The sequence below is a fragment of the Sphaeramia orbicularis genome, chromosome 17 (assembly GCF_902148855.1).
Source record: "Sphaeramia orbicularis chromosome 17, fSphaOr1.1, whole genome shotgun sequence".
In the NCBI taxonomy this organism is placed as follows: Eukaryota; Metazoa; Chordata; class Actinopteri; order Kurtiformes; family Apogonidae; genus Sphaeramia; species Sphaeramia orbicularis.
This window is the reverse complement of record NC_043973.1, coordinates 33,784,956-33,805,760: the sequence shown is the minus strand read 5'-3', so window position 1 is coordinate 33,805,760 and position 20,805 is coordinate 33,784,956. Positions and strand designations below refer to the sequence as shown.

The window sequence follows — 20,805 nt, the reverse complement described above, 5'->3', positions numbered from 1 at the left end:
TTCAACAAGATGAAAATGACAGAAAAGATGAGATGAGACAAATCAGATGAACGTCAGAACCCAGATCAGCTGTTCAGACTATCAGTCTGCACTACATCAGCAAAGGTGAAGGAAACTGCCAACACATTATCCAACAAGGTCAGAATTTACAGCTCCCTCCTTCACTCATGCTGGTCTACCTCCTCTCCATTCTAGATTTGTTAAATGCACATCATCCATCCACAGACTCTGACTGTATTTGGGCCAAACACCAGAGTTCAAACACTGAAGGTAAATATGACTCATCAGTCACTGTTGCGCTGTGTTTAAATCTCATGAACCTGTTCCAGTAAAACCCCTTCTGCATTTGGACAAGTTTGTACTTTTATCCTCTACTTTCTCACACAAATATATGCATTTTTCACTCCTTATATTTAATTAACCCTCCAGTATCCAGGTGTGCCTTTTATGCACACTTTGCCCTTCGTTTGAAAAAACTTCATATTATTTTCATAATTTAACTAAGGTTAGAATTCAAAAGTTGTTCATTTTTGCATGATCTTTAAAATTCTGTCCACCAACTAAAATGTGCATATTGTAAACAAAAGAAAATGACCAGACTAGCATCTGTCTACCAAGTGTGCCTAAAATGCACTATTTCTAACATTTGATCTGTATGATTAGGACTGAGCTGGATTTACAAAAATAAAATCAAATTAGAGCAGAAAAATAAATCAATATATAATATTTAATAGTTTGATTTATAAGTGTGCATTTTACGCACACTTTGTGACGGATGCTAGTGTTTTTGAACATTTGACCTAGCACCAAAAATTATAATGCAGATTAACCAGTGTTCCAACATTGGTTAATCATTGACATATGCCAGGATGAAAAAAATCACATAATATGTGATCCACTTTTTATGTAGCATACTGGGGAAAAAAAAAGTGTTTTTTGTATCCAAAAAAAATGGTTTGTTTCCATTACAAACATGACATTTAAAGGGTTAAAAAATGTGACAATTATTGAGTATTTGGTATTTTTATTTACGGCTCAAGTTGATGAAATAGAAAAAAGAGTAAAAGAATTCAAAACAAACTAGGAAAATTTTCTTGACATTATTCCACAAGTGTGTGAAAAAGGCACACTTGGTGCTTAGTAAGGGCCTTGGTGGACGGGATACCAGAGGGATAACTGATGAATTTCACACAAATGTTATTATTATTATTATTATTATTATTATTACTGCTGTTGTTGTTATTATTTCATTATTACCGCCTTGCTACTGTTTGTTTCTACTAGTACTATTAGTAGTTCTTTTAGTTCTGCTAGTACTTCTCTACTAATAGTCTGATTTGCACAGATGTGTCAGAGTTCTGTTGGTGTGTGAAAAGGTTATTGATTCATTCATAAAACTCCTGCAGGACAAATAAGGAAACGACAGTCCAGAAAACTGCTGCTGTAAGTAAATGAAAATGTGAGTTTACATTTATTTCATCTAGATAATGTCAAAACATTCTGAAAATGATGTAAAAGACTAAGCCTCCAGGAATTTAGAAACATAAAGAAAGTTTGGTTGGAACAGACATTTTAGTAGAGGTGGGAAAGTCATCATGGATCATAATTTTGCCTCAGAAGATCTTGGGGTCATTTTTGTCCAGAGCACCCAACAGTATGTCAGGTTTAGTTTAGGTTTGCACAGAAACAGACAGTAAATGTCCTTCATAGGAATAATTTTGACTTTTATACTGAGAGAGTACATGTAATTGATCCTGAATTGTAATAGAGTTGTATCTGTGGCTCAACTTTAATACAAATGTCATTGGCAGACAGTCAAACAGCACTTCTAGAACTGGCGCTGTCAAATAACACTGTTCTGCCAAATAGGGCATCACGTTATAAATGTAATTTTCCAAACTTTTGATGAGGTTTGGGGTTTGTCTCCTGCAGGGGCTGAACAGGACCCTGTATCAGACATGTTCTGAAACCCTCTAAGGTATATTCACTAAACTACATGAATGAATGAGCTCCGAAAAAAAAAAAAAACTCCTATCCCCTGCAGTTTTCTCCTGCAAAGGATTTGAGCCATGTTATTATTTTTCTCTTCTTCATGTCATTGAGCTTTAATTAACACAGCAGGGGGAAACCACAGATCACTGGAGAGGACGGTCGACCTCGTTTGCTGCACAAACACACAGGAAAATGGAAGTGTGTTTATGGAAAGTTTTAGACAATATTACCCTTTAAAGACGAGGATGAGTTTGTTTTTCACTTTCTGAAAAGCACTGTTAGCTTTAAACACAGACCTGTACAGGACATAATTCCATTTGCAGGTTTAATTCAACACTTAGATGTAAATATAGACTAAAATATGCTACTATTATTCCACATATCAAATTAAAACTAATGGGGTCCTTTCAAAAGCAAGACATTGAAACTGATATTAAAAAAAAAAAAAACTTCATCTGAGCCACTGCTGTGATAATTTTCATTCATTCATTTTCATTTGTTTGTTTATTTCAAGCATTTACAGAAAACATGCAAATTCAAAATTCCAACAAAAAATTATTCATCTACACTCGAAAAGGAGTGGGAAGAAGAAAACCTGATTTAATCCCACCCCCATTCTCATCATCAAATAACTGAACATAAGAACATTTTAAATCCTCACTCCTGTCCTTTGACTTCAAGCCAGAACAAATGGACAACATAGACCTAAACCAAATTAGAATGAACTCATTTGACAGTATTTACATTATTTAACCAAAATGTGTGTAAAAAATAGAAACAAAGTACATTCCTGGTGGTGTTACCACGGTAACAGTTAACACTCATCTTACATTTTCATAATTACATCCCAACAACGGTAAAAACAAAAAACTGCAATAGCACAAGTGGTAAAGAACAGCAATAATTACAGACCAATAATGGTAAGAAAAAAAAAAAAAAAAAAAAAACTACAACAGCACTAATGGTAAAGGGCAGCAATCTGAATGCATAACATTGTTCTTGATGTAATTTAGTTTTACTCACTGTTTGTCAACTTTAACTGGACTTTTACAGTCAGTCTGGGAAAGTGTACAGAGCTGCACCTCATCATAGGGCTGACCAACAACAGAGACCAACAACCTTTCACACTGACTTAGGCTCCGCCCACACAGCAGGTCTTAACACACAGTTCCGATTTTTTGTGAAATCCAATTTTTTGTGTGCTTGTTCTTATTACAAATTAAATGCGACTTCTATCAGTTCTCAGTCTGAACTGAATGCGACCCTGAAGTGACCCCTGTGTGCAAAAGAGGTCCTGATGGAATACGTGACATGCAGCACGCACTGTGTTTACAGAAGTAAATATGGAGGCGTCTGCTATCAGCGTGTGTGGCACTGATAAAGTTTAGCTACAACTGAAGTCAGCACCATCACACTCAAATAATGTATTAATAATAATAATAATAATAATAATAATAATAATAATAATAATAATAATAATAATAATAATAATAATACATGTTAGCAACAGCAACGTTAATACACGTTGCTGCTGCCTTATCTTATCTTATCTTATCTTACCTTATGAGCTGCTATAACTGTCTCTTTATTATTTTCATGTAGTAAAATTCATACTATTGTTTGGGGTTTGCACTATGGAAGCAAATCTGTGTCATCAGAGATTGAAAGGTTGTATTTTGCAATAATTTAGGTTGAAAGGTTGAATTTTGCAGTAATTTAGGTTGAAGGGTTGAATTTTGCAGTACTTCAGGTTGAAAGGTTGTATTTTGGAATAATTTAGGTTGAAAGGTTGTATTTTGCAGTAATTTAAGTTTAAAGGTTGTATTTTGCAGTAATTTAAGTTGAAAGGTTGTATTTTGCAGTAATTTAAGTTGAAAGGTTGTATTTTGCAGTACTTCAGGTTGAAAGGTTGTATTTTGCAGTAATTTAGGTTGAAAGGTTGTATTTTGCAATGTTTTTTTTTTTTTTTGAATGGTTGTATTTTTACACATAGAGTTTCATATTCTGAAGTCAACTATTAAAAAAAAAAAATTTTTTTTAAGTCAATATTCTTAATTATAATGTGTTTCAAATTCAATCTAAAAAAAATTCAACCTAAAAAAATTCGATATATCATCTTGACCAGGCAAAACCAATGGAGTATGGAGCCACTCGATCTAACTTTCACCCAATCATACGTCGCGCTGAAGATCACGTGATGCTCACTTAGCTGCACAGGACGGGACTCCTGTGAAAAACCATGCTCTTGTTTCTGTTCTGGTCCCTGTAGTCCATCTTTAACTTCTTTAGTTTGTTTAGAAGCTGGTCCAGGTCCGGTCTTATCCAGCTCTCTTTATATATTTTTTTCGAACCGAATGCCGGTTCGCGGTGCCGGTGCCGCGGCGGCTCCTCCTCCGTCCACTGCTGCTTGTTTTTTGCCATCTATTACTCTTTCTCTAATAACTAAATTAAACTAAAAAAAAAAAAAAAAACATTGGCTGTAGTTTTTAAAATGCCGGTTCATAGCGGAGAGACAGCGAGTGCATATTGAGGCACCAACACCACCGGTGGCTCACTTCCGGTACCACGGCACCGGCGCCGCGGCACCGAGCTATGAACCGGCATTCGGTTCGAAAAAAATATAAAGAGAGCTGGATAAGACCGGACCTGGACCAGCTTCTAAACAAACTAAAGAAGTTAAAGATGGACTACAGGGACCAGAACAGACGCAGCGGACAGCCTCAAAAAAACCCATTTGGAGCTGCTGGACTGGACTTTAGGGGACCAGTGAACCAGACTACAGGTGCACTGAACTGGGACACAGCAGACACGGACTGGAGGCTTTTGATTGTGGGCGAGTCTGTAGTTCAGACAGCGGTAGACGATACTGGTAAGTTTTGTTTCTAAAACACATGGCTAATGGCTCACAAAAAGTCGACTTTAGAGATGAAAGTAAAGTACAAACGTTAGGGATGTTAAAGCGCTAGCTAGTGGTATGCTAACAACAAGCTAATAGTAACAGTTCCGTGTTGTCTCCAACGCTGTTTCTCAGTGGTTTCATAAAAGTCAGAACTGAACCGAGTAGTTAACTGAACCCAGTTCCAGTAGACAGGGTTATTGTCCACACTGGGGAGAACATGTCCCATTAAACCATGGCTTTTTGTTGTGTTCTTTACAGTTGTTGTCCATGGACGAAGAGGCAGATTCACAGCAACAGCACCTGGATTTTTCTTCCCTTTTGTCAAGTTTTGAAAGCATTTTGTATTTGAGCCTAGTTCTTTTTGACTTCAGTGTAAATAAACCCATTTGAAATGCATAAAGTTCATTTTGTCTGTTTTCTTATGCCTCACATAAACTTGAATAACAATCCCGCTCTGCTGACCTCACTAATTCTCTGTTTACAGACTATTCTTCCATTGTGTTTCTACGTATGTCCAATAGAAACCTACATATTTATGTTTATGACACATGCCACAGAGTGAATATGTGTGTCTTCCGCCTGTGGATTACAAGATAGGACTGTAAACACAAGAGCAGCAGTTGCTTCTGGGAGAGCGTCTCCAGTACCAGACCCCGTCTTGCTGTTCCCCATCATGAAGAAGCAGCGCAACCGGGAGTAGGTCCAAGAATGTGCACGGCGGCGAAACAAGAGCATGGTTTTTCACAGGAGTCCCGTCCTGTGCAGCTAAGTGAGCATCACGTGATCTTCAGCGCGACGTATGGTTGGGTGAAAGTTAGATCGAGTGGCTCCATACTCCATTGGTTTTGCCTGGTCAAGATGATATATCGAATTTTTTTAGGTTGAATTTTTTTAGATTGAATTTGAAACACATTATAATTAAGAATATTGAATTTAAAAAAATTTTTTTTTTGAATAATTGAATTCAGAATATGAAACTCTATGTGTAAAAATACAACCATTCAAAAAAAAATTGCAAAATACAACCTTTCAACCTAAATTATTGCAAAATACAACCTTTCAACCTAAATTATTGCAAAATACAACCTTTCAACCTAAATTATTGCAAAATTCAACCTTTCAACCTAAATTATTGCAAAATACAACCTTTCAATCTCTGATGACACAGATTTGCTTCCATATTGCACAACCAACATCCAATATATTAAAGAATTCATGAAGTAAAGCATAGTATTATTGTTATAATTTTTTTCAGTATTAAAGGAGATGTGATTATTTTAGGTGCAGTCATGTGACCTAATCTTCAAATCAGTGTTTCTGGTGGTAAAAACTCAACAGAAGAGTAGAATATTCACAGATATTTGCTGTAATTAATCTGTCATCTGGTGCAGTAAAACTGGAGCATTTGTCATCAGTGTGCTTTCTTCAGTTTCAGTTTAATGGGATGCACTGTCAATGAGAACACTGGCACATCAACAAATTGGCGTCTTAATTATATGTCGACTGACAGCAGAGAATGTAAACACCGCAGCCTCTGCTAATATTTGGGACTGTGGTGACAGGGTGACAAACAGCGTGTACTCTGTCCACTTCAAGAAGTTTAGGACTGGAAAGAGTCATTTCAGTTTAAGGATTCCATTTCAAAAGTTTACATAAAGCTTTTATAATAAAATGCTGGCATTCTATTTTCTGCAAATCACAAATAAGTAAAGCATTTCTGAACCAGAAATATGTATCATATCAGTCAAAAATGTATGTTTATGTGCAGCTGAAGTGCTAATCCAAGTGGGTTTCCTCAGTGGAATTCCACCTATATTATGCCTGATAAAAAAATATAAAATGTTTCTTTGATTTTTCCAGTTTCCAGCATTTTCAGTCGCTGAAACTGCAACTTTTTGAAACTGAGTCCCAGAGTGGATACATTTGAAATTGCCAGTTTTCCGTCTTCGTCTGTACGCCTAAAACCATAACTTTTCTAAAGTGATGATGTCATAGCCCCACCTCTCTGACCTTTCACCCCAGAAGTAAGACGCCACTTCACAACAAGTGTTCAGAGAACGCAAACGTCCACCAAGCACCCTGAACAGTGTGCATGTGTGGATCGACTATTTCTGTTTAAATTACTATGTTCATAATCATACTAATTATTAGGATTTTTTGAAAATGGTGCATAAAACATAACAAAAGTCAACAGAGCATAACAGAAGAGAAATGAAGCGGAACCATATTTGGTCCAAAGTTGCAGCTTGGTACCAGTCATGTGTCTGTCCAATTAGATTCAATTCACATCAATATTAGTTGAGTTCTAATTTTAAATCTGTGGTAAATGGGATTTTCAGTGTTCAATGTAAATGTCCACAGAGTCCACATTCCACAGTGGATGTGGACAGTTTAGTTCCAGATACAAGAGATTGTTCTAAGCTACAGGTGGATCCAACTGGAGGAGAATTGGAGTCGTTTGGAATTTTGGATGAATTTTGGAAAATGTCTCAATGATGACAGATGGAAAATTGTTGTGACCTTGCTGTGACCTTGAACTTTGGCCTACTTGGACCAAAATGTAATGGGTTGGTCCCAGGGCCTAGGCCTATCTGTGGGGGAGATTTGGGAAAGATGGGTGGAAGAGTTTTACCATGAAGTTGAGAACAAACCAACAAACAAACACACACAAAGCAAAGTGGCAAAGTGATCACAATAGCTCCTGGAGGAGGGAATAATAACAACAACAACAGCAGCAGCAGACTACAGAGCAGTGCTGGTGCTACAACAGTACTATTGATCTTATTGGAAATATTGAATCCAAATCTTCAGCTACTCTTTCATTACAATGAGCAACAAACCACCATAGCTACAATATTCACTCCATGCTCTTGGATCTACAGCAGAGAGGGGAAACCAGGAGGAAATACTGGACCAGACCAGGAGAACCAAGTAAACTTTATGCACATGCTCCACAGCTGCTTCTCTGTTCTTTTGTCAGAGTATTCCAACACCACATACAGGCCTGGCATTTGTACGACATCATTTCCAGTGGTTTCATGTGGACGCAGATACTTCCTGTAATGACTCCATGTTTACGGAGCACTTTTATGAAAATGACAAAGAAAAAGATCAGACAGGAAAAGTTTGGACATGGACTAGATTCAGTGTTTTTTCCTCCCTAACGGCATCATCATTATTATTATTTAGGGTAGGGTGGTCCTCTTTACACCATTTTTGTATGATGGCTTTTTTAGACGCTACCAAGAGGATTTTAATCAAATATTTATCCTTACTTGGTTTTTTTTTTCCTGTTAAATGACCCAAATACAGAACATGTCCTTGGTAGTTCATATCCCAATATTTATCCAAATTCATCAGATCTAAACTGTTTAATACCTGTTGATCCACTAATCACATGAATCCATGTAAATAAATTGGTGTAAAATGCAGTTTGTCATCTTTTCGTGGTCATCAGATATGACTTATTTGGACGTTCAGAGGCTCCGTAGTGAATATGGAAACACTGTCATCTTCTCCACTGGAAAAAATCTAAATCTTAACAAGTGTATTTTTCTCATTTCTAGTCCAAATATCTCATCACACTTAAAATAAGACATCATCACCTAAACGTTTTTTTGCTTGAATTAAGCAAAAAAAAATCTGGCAGTTAAAGGATGGCCTCGACATGGCCTAGATTCAGCGTTACCTGTTTTTTTCTTGAATTAAATTATGAAAACTTAATTCAGGAGCCATGAAACACCATTTCCGTATGTGGATTGGCATCTTATTGAGAAACTTTGGGAAGAGTTGGAGAAGACTTTATGTAGCAGTCCAACTCTTCCATTAATAATAAAAAAAAAACAGAGAAAAAAATAATGCAAGTCTGGATGTTTACATTGAATAAACATGGTGTATACACAAAGACACAGTGGTCCAATGAAATCTAGTATGCATGCAGGGCACTGTATGTATCTATGGTTGGTAGAAGTCTGCAACATTTTTCCAAATAGCATGAATATAATGCTGCTCTGAGTAGATACGATACAGAGAACACCTCCACAGAGAAGCCTTCAAAAAGTGTGAAAAACAATTCAGACATAAGTCACATCTCAATATGTGATAGCATCTATTTTGTCAGCTCCAGGCCCTATCAGGTTCACCCTATATCCACATCTATTCCAGGTGTGACATTTGCAGATAAACTATTGAGATCTTCAGTGAGCTACCAATGTGAGAAAAGGCAGATCTGGAATCTGCAGGATGGAATATAAAACAGATTAACCCATAAAGACCCAAACATCTACCACTGACCAAAAGCATCTACTGATCTGAACTGTTTCATACACGTTGATCCATTAATAATATCAATACATGTCAATAATAGGTGTCAAATACAGTTTGACGTTGTTCAGCAGTGTTTGTGTGAATCAGTGCAGTGACGAGCCCCGCAGATTTAGCTGAACAAGTAGTTTGAAAAGGACCAATCAAGCAAAATGTCCTTGATTGGTCCTGGGATGGCTGATCAGAAAATCAGGGATGAAACCAGACTAGAATTTGCATGTTCCGCTTAAATGGTCTCCTTCTGTGTGTCTGATAATCAGTGACTGCTGCTTTTTATCTGGAAATGACAAACACTGGAACCAAAAAAAAACATGTTTAACCCTTTATCAGGCAAGTGACTATTTTTGGTCATTTCCCTATGCATTCATTACAAGATAGTGACAGTAACAGTTCCAATGAGGACAGTGAGTCCACAATCTGAGGTCCAATGTGGTCTCCAGGGTCTGTCAGGTCCAGTGTGGTCTCCAGGGTCTGTCAGGTCCAATGTGGTCTCCAGGGTCTGTCAGGTCCAGTGTGGTCTCCAGGGTCTGTCAGGTCCAATGTGGTCTCCAGGGTCTGTCAGGTCCAATGTGGTCTCCAGGGTCTGTAAGGTCCAATGTGGTCTCCAAGGTCTGTCAGGTCCAGTGTGGTCTCCAGGGTCTGTCAGGTCCAATGTGGTCTCCAGGGTCTGTCAGGTCCAGTGTGGTCTCCAGGGTCTGTCAGGTCCAATGTGGTCTCCAGGGTCTGTCAGGTCCAGTGTGGTCTCCAGGGTCTGTCAGGTCCAGCGTGGTCTCCAGGGTCTGTCAGGTCCTATATGGTCTCCAGGTCCTGTCAGGTCCAATGTGGTCGCCAGGGTCTGTCAGGTCCAATGTGGTCTCCAGGGTCTGTCAGGTCCAGTGTGGTCTCCAGGGTCTGTCAGGTCCACCTCTGCAGTGACTAGACCTGCTTTGTTTGGTCATCAACACCGTCATCTTCTCCAACATTGCTTCTCCAGTGAAACTCATGCAGTTGGATCAGTGACAGTGGGTGGACACACTGGGTTTATGTTCAGATAATGATATATTTTACTGTAAAAGTCACTTTTTCTAAGGTTTTCTCTGTTTTTGGTATGATAACCCTCAAATCTAGGTCCAGCATGATGATTAAAGTACATGATCAGTGAAATAAATATAACAAAATACTTGATTTTCACCAAAAAATGCAAAATACAGAGGATAATATTATCATAAATGGTGATAAATCACTTAAAGCTGTGGGAGACTTTCGTCGCCAATTTTTCATCAAATCTGTAGAACCCCGGTCATAGCCTAAGTATCACAAATCTGTACGTCTTGCCTCACAGTGAACAATTTCGGAGTGTTCTCCACCAGAAACAAACCATGTGTTTACGAACAGAGCCGGTAGGTCACTCAGACACAGAGGTCACGTTAACCGAAAATATTTCGTCACTGACAGATTTTTTTTTTAAGTGACGGAAAATTCTGAAGGCCGTCCGTCATTTTGACAGATTAAAACACTGAGGGTAACCGTTGTTTCTCTGACTTCAGCCTAAATTCGATGCTCCTTTAGTTCAAACTGTGCAGACAGCCCAGTCTGCTCAGTTCTTTCCAGTCCAGTAAATGTGATGGCATCGATAAATGCAGTGAAAACAGAGGGACTGATGGAGTGAAGGATGACTGACAAGCAAGTTATACTCCAGTTCTTCTTTCATTTGGTGTGTTCTATGTACTCATGTTCTACCTTTACTGTGTTATTTGATTTCATGTTCATTTGTTTCCAGATCTGTGCTTCACAGAAGCTGAACTCTAACCCTCAGTTCATGGATTGGACAGTGTGTGAACAAACACATGACAGTTTAGAATGTGTACAGAGAACACAGCAGTTCAGAGTGGAGGACAGAATTATACCAGTGGTGAGATCAGGTTGGTTTATCAGCCAGCAGAAACCACAGCTGCTGCATCACTGAGATGGTTTGGAACATTCAATAACACTAAATAGATCTGATTATCATTAAAAAATAAACATCTGAAATGACGGATAATAATATGTTACGACGGAATTTTTACGACCCTGTCCATCAAAATGACGGACAATAAAAATGTCTAGTGCAACCTCTGCTTGGGCATCTTTGGAATGTTGTCGCGATGTGCATTTTGGGAAGCGGAGGCTCGCACAGCCGCCTGGCAGCGGCAGCACAATATGATATCATATGGCTGCAACAAACACAACACGGAAAGAGCTGAAACGGGGAGACGGCTGGAGGGCAACGGAGCTCTAGCCGTTTCTGTGTCATGTTTGTTGCTGTTGCCGCTGCCAGGCGGCTATCCAAGCCTCCGCTTCCCACAATGCACGTCGTGACAAAATTCCGAAGATGCCTGAGTGACCAACCGGCTCTACTTGTAAACATATGGTTTGTTTCTGGTGGAGTACACTTTGAAATTCTTCACCTTGAGGGAAGAGATTCAGGTGAGCAATCACAGAAAGACTTACGAATTCATGATACTGAGGATATTTCATTTCATTTCACATGTTTATTTCAAACCTGAAATGACTGACGATGGACAGATTTGAGGAAAAATTGGTGACGAAAGTCTCCCGCAGCTTTAAGAAAGGTTAAATAGAGAGGGTTAAAGCAGAATGTGAAAGCTGCTGCCATCGTCCTGTGCATCTGTAAATCCCATGGCGTGCACATGTACAGTGTGGAGTCTGGTGTGAACACAGACTGTGACTTTAGCTGCTCTGATGATGAAGCACCAGATCATGGATTAAAGGAAGTGCATGTTGTGTCTGGAGGTGAGTGACCATGACCTTTATGGATGCGGTTGGCCTCCTCCTCCCTCAGCCTCCTCAGACACTCCATCTGGTCTTTCTCCACCTCCAACAGGAAGTTACAGGTTGGATGTCGGCCGCTGGCCTGTAGGGAGGAAGAAGAATATCCAATTTGTATGTTAAAGCAGCACAACACATACTAACTCTGTCAATGGTACATATGAGGATTAACCCCTAAAGGCCCAGTGTTACTTTTGTGGAACTTCCAAAAGATTTTGTCTCTATATTTAACTTTTCTTAAGTGATTTATCACAATTTATTATGACATAATCCTCTGTATTTTGCATTATTTTAGTGAACATCCTGTATTTTCCTGTATTTAATTCACTGATCATGTGGATGTTTGTAAAAGATCAGATTAGAGTTGAGGGTTATTACCGTACCTTTCAGACTAATGGCCACACCTGACTATAATCCACACCCACCCTGTCTCCAACGTCTCACCATTGATCCATTGATGCTAAGCTGACGTGCAGCAGCTCTATTTCCTTCTTCGACAGCCGGATCGATCGTTAGCCGAGAAAACATAAATTAGCCGCATCATATTTGAGTCAGAAAAAAGTAGCAGCTTATAGACTGGAAATTATGGTATATCAAAAACTGAAAACCAAAGAAAAAGGGACTTTTTCAGCAAAATACGTCATTAACTGCACATTTTGCATTTTTCCAGTAAAAATCAAGTATTTTCCGGTGATTATTTTATTGATCATGTACTTTAATCAATGTGCTGAAATTAGATTTGAGGGTTATCATACCAAAAACTGAAAAATACAAAGAAAAAGTGACATTTTCAGTAAACTATGTGCATTTTCATCCACTGTCATTGATCCAACTCCATGGGTTTGACTGGTGAATCAATGTTGTAGAAGATGACAGTGTTTCCATGGTAGCTATGGAGCCTCTGAACATCCAAATGGGTCTTATCTGATGACCATGAAAAGACGAAGAACTGTATTTAACACCAATTACTGACATGTATTGATAGGATTAATGGATCAGAAGTTATTAAATGTTTTAGATCAGTAGATGCTTTTGGTCATTGTGGCTGTTTGGGTCTTTATGGGTTAATTTCTGTAATTTAAGTAAAATATGAGAACTCTTTAAGTAATTCTGGTTTGTTCACTTTAGAAATCTCTTACCAACTGGAGAAAATTGCACCAAATTGAATATTCTCCTCAGTCTCTCCTTACATTTTCTTTGCTTTCTGACAGAACTGACAGGGACATTAGCCTCCGAAGTTACAAAAAAAAAAAAAAATCCCATTTCTGAAGGAGAATGTATTTGTTGGAACTGCACAGGGACACATTTATTACATCTCAGTGCTTGTGGGACTGCATTTGTGCGTATAGATCAGAAATGTTCCCTTCTGAAGATGGATTTATATTTGGGTCAAAACCTGGTATTTGAAATCTCTCTGATGGGACATTTTATAGACTGTTTGACAGATTAGTGTCGCTAAATGACCCACATTATTATTTTTAAATTAATTTTTGCTTTAGTTGGACCATAAGGGATTAACCAAAACAAGGAGCTACTTTATAGTGAAATAAATGTTGGAATGGTAATCAATTAAAGTTCACTCTGAAAGGACATGACTGTGTTTGGACCCATTTGCAGATGGTTAGTCTGTAGAGCAGTGGAGCTGCTGGTCTTTCAGACAGGGGAAGCTCATTGTCGCTTACATCAAAAAAATTGTCCAGTTATTTAAACATAAATTCATCCTCTGTTCCTTTAGCGTTGTCTGCCATCGTGTGCACCTGTTCGATAGTAAGTTCAGTCTGACTGATGTAATGATCTACAAAACCATATGAAACTGAACAAGAAATGATTCAATTCTGGAACTGAAACAAGAAAACGTGTAAATTCAGTTCAGTGTACTCAGTTAGTCCAGTGGTTGTGTTTTCTTTCCAGGTCAGTAAATGAACAGTTCATTTGGTTTCTGTGATTTCACAGCAGAATGTGTGACAGTATTAAACTGAACTGTGTCAGTGAAGGAGCAGATCTGAAAACAGCTGTCAATCAAACTGCATTCAGCCTTTGGACCCGTCCTCTGATCGGCGTGTGGAAGTTCGGCGTCCGGCCTGGCCGAGCTCTGCCCATGGCTCCATTCGCCCCCAGAGACGCCGAGCGTCCGGGGGCGGGACAACAGGGTGTCATGTGTCCAGTGCTGGTCCAGTTTGTATTGGTTTTTAAAGCAGTTCCACTCAGTCCCATTGAAGTGCATGGACGCTGAGTGTCTACAGACAAATGCACTGAGCAGAGATGGAATGAGAAAACAGAGACACAGGAATGGAGAAGTGAACAACATCCAGTCCACTGATTTGGGATCAAACTGATTCTGTACGAACTGGTCTGAGAGATGAACGTGTTCCAACACATTTGGAGTCAATGAAAGGAAAACAACTGAACAGATTTGAGCATTTAATGGGAGTCATTTTAGGGGCAGAGGAGCTTCCACTACAGTCGGACACAAAACACCTGGGATGTAGAGTCAAATTGCATGAAAACGCGTCAGATTTTAGAGAGGACTACTTATGGACATAACTTCCATTAAATTATCCAAATAAAATGTTGGGTCTCATCTGCCTCCTTAATAACTTCCTAAATATTAAAGGTTCATGAATCTTAAATGGACTTACAGGGGTGTCAGGAAATACTTTCACTTTCAACAAGTGACAGGATAGTGAAGTCCAGTGGATATCTTCTAAAGTTACTGTCCTTTTACTACTTCATCCGGTAAAGGTAAAATGAGGGAAATATTTGAACATGTGGCGAATCTAAAGGTTATGACATGAAAATGCAGCTGAGATAAGCAGCTTATACGACCAGCCTGTCATTGTCTGTGTTTAAAACCAGGAGAAGCAGATGATTTAACAGTGTCTGATTCTACAAGGAAACAATGAAGTCTGTCTGTCAGCACTGGACACACCCTCAAGGTTTTCAATTAAGCATATTCAAACACAGGTTTAGAAAACTACATGTCTGTCTGTGAGTTTTTATTTATTACCCCGCCCCCTGAAGAGGAGGCAAGGGTATGGTTTTTGGTTTGGTTTGTTTGTTTGTTTGTTTATTAATGCTCTAGCAGCAAAACTACTGGTTAAATTCAGACCAACTTGGGTTTATAGACTGCCAGTGACCCAGAATAGATCTGATTACATTTCAGAAGAAGTAGGTCTAACTTTCAATTTCTTATGAATTTTTTCCCCATTGACTTATAATGGGCGAAATTTCACATGTCTGCAGGAGCAAAACTATTGGTTAAATTCAGACCAAATTGGGTTTATAGATTGCCAATGAACCAGAATAGATTTTATTATGTTTTGGGAAAAGTAGGTATAAGTTCACATTTTGATGAATTTTTTAAATCTTTTTTTTTTCCATTTACTTATAATGGGCGAAATTTCAAATGTCTATAAAAACATCAATTTTGTTTTAATTTTCTTCAAACCTGGCACATATATAGAGGTAATTGATCTGCTGACATCAGCTGAATTGATGCCAAAGTAAGTTACAATATGTGCGAGGGGCAGGGTTTGTTGTGCCTGGAACCACTTGATTACTTCTTTTTTAATCCAAGTATTGAAATAAAACAGCCTCAGATCAAACTTTTGGCACTTGTATAAACGTATTTAATTAGACTAACATCAGAGCCGATGGATCATGAATGTGTTTTGTTCAGGATTAACACTGTTTAAAGATGCAGGTCTCAAAGGTAAAGCAGCTTTCTGTTTTCTTGACCTGCAATGACTGAACAAAGATAGAAAACTGGAACTGGATCTAAACTAATTACAAGTCTGCCCAGTTGTTGTAAGAAAAATTCAATAAAGCTGTTTTCTAGAAGGTGTCAGGTTATTCCACAGAGCATTGGGGCATAAATAGTGTGGTCACCTGGACAATGGCCACCACACAAACATCCATACCAGCTTCACATCATTACCAGACGGACTCATCTTGACTCAGCATGGCTTTGTTAGAAGTTCCACTGTGTGACAGCACAGACTACCAGCTGCTATCAGGTTCTGAGGGAGTCAAAGTGACATTAAATGTGATGTAAAATCCTGCAGATCACTGACTGGTTGATCTAGAATCATCGACGTGTCAGTAAACAAGTGTCCTCATGATGCTGCATGGAACAGGGTTATCTCTGCCATAGTGGGCTCTATCCTAATTAACTGACCCCAGACAGGATCTTTATTTTTCCCTGAAAAAACATATGTGGGATGTTTTGCTGATGATGTCATACGTTTACACTGCATGGCTGTGATGATATCCACACTGAAGATGGACCATACCTGCAGTGGAAATGCAGAACGAGAAAACCCTGTTAAGAGAAAATACAACCAACTACAGCAAACCAATTAACCCTAAACAAAGACCTGGTGTGTACTCGGATGGTTTTTGTCATTTTCTTTCCTTTTTCATACAAATCAGTGCGGCTAAAAGTCAGCAGATGCACCTTTGTTCCTGTGACACCGTACTCCATTCCACAAAATTAGATTTACAGTGTGAAAGCTTGGAAAAATCTAATGTTCTTCACTTTTTTTGCACGTAATATTCTTTTTCCTAGTTGAAGTACGAGTATCAGGGTACGATTTGTTTGGGGGGGGGTCAACTCCCCCTCTGGTTTTTGCATCCCTACTTCTGCTCAGTGAATTTCATCCCTGTGGGGACAACCAACTAATGTAAATAACAGCAGGTTGTGACACTTTTCGGAACATATATCCTACATCGTTGGCACTAACGTTCACCTGAACCGAACTGTCGGCAGTCTCAGAATTTGCAAACGTCCCCATGCTCTTGGGCGCTGTAAGGGGGTGGGGGGGCAGAGCTCTCATGACATTGAAGTTCCGAAAGCAGCACAACACCAAAAAAACACACAAGAAAAAAGCAATACAATAACTATAAAAAATATTAGTGAAAAAAATCCAATTGCACATTGAAAAGTACAAGTAGTAATAAGTGGCAAAGTAATAATAATAAGTAGCTTGTTACATTACAATATTATAATATAATATAGTATGCACAATATGTGTGTGTGTGTGTGTGTGTATATATTTATTTATTTATTTATTTTTTAATCACAGAATAAACAATTAAAACACTAGTAGAAACAAGTGGCAAAGTAGAAAATACTAATACTAATAATAATGATAAATAATTTATAATGATTAATTGTACATTTTCCTTTGGTAAATAAAACACCAGGGTTCTTTGTTTCATATTTGTCCACAGTCAACTGAGACTAGACTGTAGGATCTGGAACTGAGAACTGGCCTAACGAGATGTAATGGGTTCATATTTACAGATTTTGGACTGTCCTAAATATGTAGAAAGACATGATATGACAAATTCCAAATTCTGTAAAAAAAAAAAAAAAAAAATCAGTGTATTGTGTCAGTTAAAGGAGGTAGGAAAATGAAACTAGGGTCACTAATATGAATAAATGACCTGCTTCCAACACAATATGGGCTCATACTTACTGACAGTGATTCTGTAGAAGAAGAATGGAGAAGAATTAGACTGAGTGACAAATGGAGCTGAAGTACCACCCCTTCTGCTGAGCAACAGGGGACCTCATTTTACAAATAAATAAATATAAAGAAAAAAAACATATGCAGTCAAAGGCAAGATAATTACAGTTAATTTTACGAACCAAGATAGCTGTAGTTTGTGATGAAGACAATTAATTAATATCTAGTTATGGGTGAAACAGCTGCAAAGACCACGTTGCTGCATGTGATAAATATCAACCATACCAAAAAGGCCTCTGCATTGGCACAGGTCGCTTCAGTATTTGAGATTACAAGTTTAATCATGTTGAAGTTCAAGAGTAGCACGACATGCATCTGTCTCAGAAAATTAGAATATTCCATAAAGTCAATAAAAAAAAAAAATTCTAATTTTCTGAGACACTGAATTTTGGGTTTTCATTATCTGTAAGCTGTAAAAATCCAAATTTCAAGAAATAAGGCTTGAAATATTCCACTCTACGTCTAATACGTCTATATAATATATGGGTTTCACTTTCTGAAATGAGTGACAAAAAATATTAAACTTTTTCATGATATTCTAATTTTTTGAGCTGTACCTGTATGTGTTAATTCACTGGACTTATTTTCTTCAGCTCTTCCACTGACTGTATGTACCAGTCTTGACAGCAGACCAAAATAAATTCACAATTCCAAAGATAGGATCAGCTGCATCTGAAACAGGACCCGGTTGACAGATTCCTCTCCTGTCCATCACTCAGTCAAATCCCTGCAGACAGACTTCAGCTCTTTATCCGCTGGCATGAGGCGACCCTGGCTGTCAACAACACGCAACAACACACGACACACATGGACGAGGCTGAGCCAGAATTCACAGCTCTTGGAACAATAAACAGCAAAGCCATTTATGCAGATTCAGCTGCAGCCAGAGCAAGCTCATATTTTCTCCCGTCCAAACAAATTAGCAGAGCTGAATGTAGCTCATAGTGACTGTGGAGATGGCAGAAAGTGTTTTCCCACACAGAGAAGAGGTTGAACACACATCAGACTGGAGCCGCTCAGCGTGTTTACAGGATACACGTGTAAAGTATCTAACGCTTATGGATATCAGCTCAAAAACAATGACTCAAAATGTCATCAGGTCACATCACAGCCAAATGCTTTTCCCAAATCTCAGAAGTTTTTATTATTTTTTGGTAAAGGTCACAACATATCCTAATAAATTAAGCTTTGCAGCGCTACAAACCTCAGCGTATAAATCACACTCCCCAAATGTCAGCCCGTTTGGTAAAGAGCCAAAAAGATGAAAGTTGCTATCACACTGCAACTCAAACTGCGACTGTAGTACTACTGAACAGCCTGAACTCCATAACAAGCCCTGATTTACAGAATATTACTGAATATGAGTAAAACACTAATGGGAAGGAGTGTGTTTTAGAAAAAGAAGAGCAGCTGGACAGTTTCCAGAATATACGAGACAAATATGATCTGGGGACCAGAGGTGTTTTCTGTCAGACTGCAGTGGAAGCTCATCTGCCCCAAAATGACTCCCATTAAATGCTCAAATCTGTTCACTTGTGTTGACATTTCATTGACTCCAAATGTGTTTGTTAATACTGATTCTAATCCTGACCATAAGTCTTCTATTAGTTTATCAGACCCCTATGATAGCTCTTCAGTTTTCATTCTCTTTGGAACCACAGGTCTACATAGGAATGTTTCCTCTCAGTCAGTTTCTCACTTCTGCATGTTTTTAAGCTACTTTGTCTCTAACGATACCAACAGATACAGCACAACCCAACTCCCTCAAACTTCCCAGGACAACTCCAAGGTCTTCCATTCTGTCTGTTTGTATCTTATTTTCTTTTCTTCTGCTTAGCAACAGTGTCATACATCATATTAACCAATCCCATTTCAGCTCAGCACAGGCTAATATAAGTTAGACGGACTTCCTGGACAGGTCAGAACTGACTTCTGAGAGAGGGCGGAGCTTCGTCTGTCAGTTTCTCATTTGTGCACAATAAAGGAAGGCCTGATTGACAACCAACCCATTCTCCACCAATTTCTTTGTCATTTACGCCTCCACGACATGTTAGAACAAGTTCATCTCACAGACCAGTTGGTTCAGAATCAGTTTGATCCCAAATCAGTGGACTGGATGTTGTTCACTTCTCCTCCATTCCCGTGTCTGTGTTTTCTCATTCCATCTCTGCTCAGTGCATTTGTCCATAGACGCTCAGCGTCCATGCACTTCAATGGGACTGAGTGGAACTGCTTTAAAAAACACTACAAACTGGACCAGCACTGGACACATGACACCCTGTTGTCCCACCCCCGGACGCTTGGCGTCTCCGAGGGCGAACAGAGCTGTGGGAGGAGCTTGGGTGGGCCGGACGCCGAGCTTCCGCGCCGTTCGGAGGACAGGTCCAAAGGCTGAATGCGGTTTGATTGACAGCTGTTTTCAGATCTGCTCCTTCACTGACACAGTTCAGTTTAATACCGTCACACATTCTGCTGTGAAATCACAGAAACCAAATGAACTGTTCATTTACTGACCTGAAAGAAAACACAAATACACAAGGAACGGAGGAACAAATTTATGTTCAAATAACTGGACAATTTTTTTGATGTAAGCGACAATGAGCTTCCCCTGTCTGAAAGACCAGCAGGCGCCACTGCTCGGTACCATGAAGTACTGGTACTAATGTAAGGACTGATGTTCAAAGGGGTCATGTGGATGTGGACAGGGGTCTGGACCAGCACTGATGTTGGTCTAATGTTATAAAATACATGTTCCTTTCATATTGCATGTGTTTTGTTGTAATATATATATATATATATATATATATATATATATATATATATATATATATATATATATATATATATATATACATATATATATTTATATATGTGTGTGTATGTGTATATATATATATATATACTTCTTAGATTTATTTATTTATTAATTCATTTAGTTATTTATTTTTACACTGATGGGCAAAGAACCAAATATGGTAACTTCGTTGACCTTGATTTTCTACATGACAATAAAAAATTTTGAAAAATTTCACAAAAGTAATAAAGTCTTACTGTGTCCTTGATTTTTTTTTGTCATTGTATTTCTCTACATGCCCTATAAAGGGTTAATGTCATATCTCACAAATGCATGGGGTGAATAAAAACTTTTTTCCGGCAGGATACATGAAGGTCACATGCTCCTCTTTGCTTGTATTTTCACACAAACCGCCCATCAGAGCACACAAAAGAGGCTGAAATTGCCATCTGAAGTTT

General features: G+C 38.5%; 1 protein-coding gene across 1 annotated transcript in view; it reads right to left on the bottom strand.

Annotated features, from left to right (window-relative positions):
• Nucleotides 1-15,972, bottom strand: part of LOC115437385 (vasoactive intestinal polypeptide receptor 2-like) — a 103,964-nt gene extending 87,992 nt beyond the window's left edge. The window contains exons 1-2 of the mRNA XM_030160612.1: nt 15,943-15,972; nt 12,002-12,107 (exon numbers count right to left, since the gene is read on the bottom strand). Coding sequence (XP_030016472.1) covers nt 12,002-12,107; nt 15,943-15,972 — 136 coding nt within the window. The remainder of the gene's footprint in view (nt 1-12,001; nt 12,108-15,942) is intronic.
• Nucleotides 15,973-20,805: the final 4,833 nt, after the last annotated feature.